The following is a 4681-nucleotide window of genomic DNA, read 5'->3' on the forward strand; positions in this document are numbered from 1 at the left end:
CACAAAGAAAGAAAGAAAGAAAAAAGAAAGAAAGACACAAAGAAAGAAAGAAAGAAAAAAGAAAGGAAGAAAGAAAAGAAAGAAAAAGAAGGAAGGAAAGAAGGAAAGAAGGAAAGAAGGAAAGAAGGAAAGAAGGAAGGAAGGAAGGAAGGAAGGAAAGAAAGAAAGAAAGAAAGAAAAAGAAAGAAAGAAAGAAAGAAAAAGAAAAAGAAAAAGAAAGAAAGAAAAGAAAGAAAGATTTGTGAAACAAAGTATGTCTGCCCTTCTTGGGCTGTTAGCATAAAAGAGAAAGAAACTTGTCATATCTTATTGAGCCATTACACTTTGGAGGGTTTTTTTTTTTACTACTTCACTATAACCAATGCAATGATTTGATAGGATATGTGAAATTACTAATAACGAATACTTCTGAGTAGAGAAGTAGAACTGATAGCAAGACAGAGATACTGGGTCCTATTTTTGTATTTTTTACATGTACTCTCGTTTTTATAAGAACATTTTATACTATGGCTTAGTATCTGCTCAGTAAAATAACAAAAGAAAACAACAAATAAAGTTAATAAAAATACATTTCCTGACTCTCGGTCTTTCTTTAACATTCTATAATATAAATTTCAAGAAGCTATGCTTAGACATGATCATAGAAAAAGTAATATGTACACTCTAGGATAAAAATGAACTGTGCTATATATAATGTACATTGCAGATAATAATGTAGCACACATATATGTAGGCCATACTGAAGGCAATTTGTATATGAAATCTTTTATTCACTCTTCTGTACTGTCCAATGAGACTACTATGCATATAACACATAAATACTGTCTGCGTGAATATCACATCAAAGCTGGAAAACATTAAAAATAAACCTGTAAGATACGGTATTTTCATTCCTACAACTGTCCCAGTCAACCCTGTTCCTTGCGGGAAGGACTCCACAGTACCTCTGTTATTCGTCCCATTTCTCAGGTCAGGCTGAGATGCTAGCTGCTCCTTCATTCCATCCAACCGCTGCTGTAGTTCTTCTGATGTTATTTCTCCTGAAACAACGAAATACTGCTCATTTACACATTTTAAATTACTAACTTTTATAGGAATTCAGGATGATTAGGATTAATCTTCAACCACCTATAAAAGACAATGTCTTCATATTCTCACATGTTCACTATAGTGAAGACAGTTAAAATTTTCAACTTGACACAAATATACTTCAATTTGGTTAAGGATTTATTAACTTTTATTAAAATTTACTAAAATAAGATTAAATTTGAATAACTGGTAAAGCGCTCTCAGTCCATACTACAGGATCTATTAGCTATTAATTCTGTGCATTTCTGTCAGAGTTAAAAAAAAAAAAATTGGGAATTTTTCTAGAGGAAACATCAAGTGTTTGTTTACTTGAATTTTACTCTAGTATTTCATTATATGGACCTTCAACATACAAACATACAATATATAAAGAGAAATTTCAGTTAGTTTCATTTATTAAATGAATCTATGAAAAATTTATGGAGCATGTTAGACTTTGGGTGGTTATTAATCTAGCTGAATAAATACCTCAAATAACTTCGAACTAGGCTTAAATATTTTACTTGCACAAATATTACTTACGAGAACTAGGACTACATATGTGATCATTGAACACTATAGTGTGCCTCAAGCTATTATTTTAGCATTTATATATCTCGTATTCTTACCTATTTATAAAATACAGAAGTAAAAAAGATAAACTACAGAAAAAGCCAGTGATTTTCTATTGTTATATTAAAAAAAAAAATTAAAAAAAAAAAATTTTATGAGTACATGTTTGCAGTATGCAATGCTTACATTCATTGCGGGGAGCTGACACATGTAGGTAACATGTTTAATTCTGTTTCATTCCCTCCCACTTCCTTCTCCTTTTCACTTCCCTCTATCTCTTTATCCCCTTCCCTTTAAACTCACAAAAACACATCATACTTTGGGACAGGAAAGAGTAAGGGGGAAAACGTCTCCTTATTTTGAAATTCTTCCTCTTACTATAAAAAAAGGTGTCTCCTCTTTTTACCCGTTTCTTACCAGGGGTGCCTAAAAGATTGTGGTCTCTCATTAGCCGGTAATCTTCATCATTGAGCTCATTAATAAACTGGTAGTAGGCTTCTTCTCTAAGGAGGCGTTCTTGCTGCCATCTTCTCCCGTTTTCACGATGACTTCGGTCTTGAGATGTGGGTCCTCCACCACCACTACTTGATCTAGATCTACTCTGATTCATACTGAGGCTCCTGGCTTCCTGCTCAAACCACATACACAAAATGCAAGGCATTAGTTATGGGCTGCCTACAGCTTTGCATTTTTAACTCACAGGTTTTCTGTTTGCTTAACCTTGTTCCCTACTCAAATATTTCATCTGCCAAATATTACAGGGAGGAACTTACACATAAAATGAAAACAACTTCTATGACAGAGAACACAGTGGACCTACTACTTTGCCTAAAGCCATTGTTTAGTCAGGCAGAATTTCAGTTGAGCACACATTTCTCATATCTGAATATCAAAATGAATATCTATTTAAAAAAAAAAAAAACCTCTTCAACTCACTCTCTAAAGATGATCTAAAAGCCCCTTGTTTTAAATGTCTGAGTACTTCATGTCACAAAACAAACTTTAGGCTTGAACTGTGCATGTTCTTTATATAAAAAGCAAAGGGTTACTGGGAGAGTATAATTTGCATGTATTTTCTTCTAGCAAAATATTCCTTCTAAAATAAGGCTTACCGAAGCTCTGAGGTGCTCTCCCCTTAAAATCTAACCGGAAGCCTTGGAAACCCAGTAGGGAACAATGTATCATGCACCCCGCAGGCTCTGAGGGCTGTGAGGGTGCACAGAGCGTTCCATGCTTCATCCTATGAGCCTCATCTCCGACTGGGATGGCAACTTCCAGGGATCTCTGAGTGCCAGCGGAACATTCTGACATTCTAAACAAATGTTGTTTTTCAGATTACATTTAAATGTCACTCCTGAAATGCTTACTTTTACACTAAAAGGAAATCAAGGGAGAAAACTGTGTCATAACTATTTTGGAATGTAGTAAACAGATCAACTTACTAAGTCACTGGTGAAAGAGTGATCACACTCACTTGAAGAAAAAAAAATTGTTTTAAATCTAGATTCCCCAGACCTCACTCCAACTCTTGGTTAGAATTTTCCAAGGTAGGTCCCTGTCTATTGTCACTAGCTAATTTGGGTGATCTGTGGATCTAATAAATTGTTCTTTGACAAATTTTCCTTTATTGTTGTTGTTTTGTTTTTTTTTTTGGTTTTTCTCCGGTACCGGGAACCGAACTCACGACCTTGCGCTTGCCAGGCAGGCGCTTTGCCGCTGAGCTAAATCCCCAGCCCCTCAAATTTTCCTTTATCACTAAGGGGTGTGTGTCATGAAGCACCTGACTCCAGTGGAAGCTGGAGCTCAAAGGCCTACGCTGCCAGGGAAGCAACTGTTCCACCTCTACCTCTAGAAATACACTAGGACTTTAACAACCAAACAGCTGTAAAGTGAAGTTGGCCCAGGAGTCTAAACCAGAAATAGGCAACTATTCAAGTTCACATGGAGTCTTACATTAAATGACAAATTCAAGATTGTTCCGGTGGTTGTTACCTTATCACTTTGAAAGACCTGGTAACAATATCCAGTCAAATGCTAAGTGACTTTATTCAAAACTAAGATTTTTCCATTTCCGGAACCATCCAGATCATACACGGCCAAGGAATACATCCGGTAGGCAGAGCAGTAGGATAATTTTTGTAATTACCAGTTTACAGAGTTGAAACCTAACACAAAATCAAGCTATCCTGGTATTACTCAAAACTCACTCTTGTACATTTAACCACAATTAAAGTGAATACCTTATTTTCCTTTCAACATGCTTTTAACATACGGAACGGCACCCATCCTTCAGCTGTTTGTGTCTTTTTTGGCAGCTGCCCATCTGAAGCAATAAAGAGAATTGAATTATTCAAAACAATTGTCTCTGAACACCGGGACCATCTGTTAGTCTCCCAACTCTGCTCCAAAGCCAAAGCGAATTTTCCGGCGCAGTTTGTTACACACCTAGAATAATACCCCCATACAATCAGGCCATGAAAATCTCCCGCAAGGCTTTTCTCGAACGGCAGACTCCGGCCCAGCCTCCTACGCTGCCGTTGCTGCTGGGATTCCGCCTCTGGCTCTCTAAGGCCTGCTCCCTACCACGTCCCCATTCGGAGGCGGCCAGGGTTAGGGCACTCCGGTTTACCTCTAAACCTGCACTTTCTTGCTGCTTCCTCCGCCCTCCCACCCGGCCCAGCTACTGGTTCTGTTCCCGGCTTGCGAAGAGAGCTCCAGCTGGGAGATGATTCCCCACTCCACAAAATACACTGGGCTGGGGGCCCAACCAACCTCTTCTCAATGGAGACTCAAGTAACGCTTCCCTTAACGACCCAGATTCCCACAGGGAAGCAGGTGACAGGCGGCACGTCGGGACCAATCAGAGGCCAGTGGAGCTCGTCTGCGGAGCGGTTAGCCAATCAGAAGAGAGGCAGGGCCCCCAGGATGGCGGCTCTCCGCGGCGTCTCACGGAAGTAGTGGGGAGAGCCCGCGCGTTGCCCGCGCCGAGCCGAGCCCGCCGGGAGCCCGGGGCCGCCTCCGCCCGGAGGAACGGGCTGCG

The 4681-nt window shown here is 39.3% G+C and overlaps 1 protein-coding gene across 1 annotated transcript in view; it reads right to left on the reverse strand.

Moving 5' to 3' along the window:
• Nucleotides 1-4681, reverse strand: part of Rnf6 (ring finger protein (C3H2C3 type) 6) — a gene marked incomplete at its 5' end in the record, with an annotated part of 10244 nt that extends 5563 nt beyond the window's left edge. Inside the window, 4 exon segments of the mRNA XM_005406342.2 lie at nucleotides 945-1040; nucleotides 2059-2269; nucleotides 3882-3964; nucleotides 4414-4681. Coding sequence (XP_005406399.1) covers nucleotides 945-1040; nucleotides 2059-2251 — 289 coding nt within the window.

This window comes from Chinchilla lanigera, unplaced genomic scaffold (assembly GCF_000276665.1).
Source record: "Chinchilla lanigera isolate Chin_1 unplaced genomic scaffold, ChiLan1.0 scaffold00096, whole genome shotgun sequence".
Lineage (NCBI taxonomy): Eukaryota > Metazoa > Chordata > Mammalia > Rodentia > Chinchillidae > Chinchilla > Chinchilla lanigera.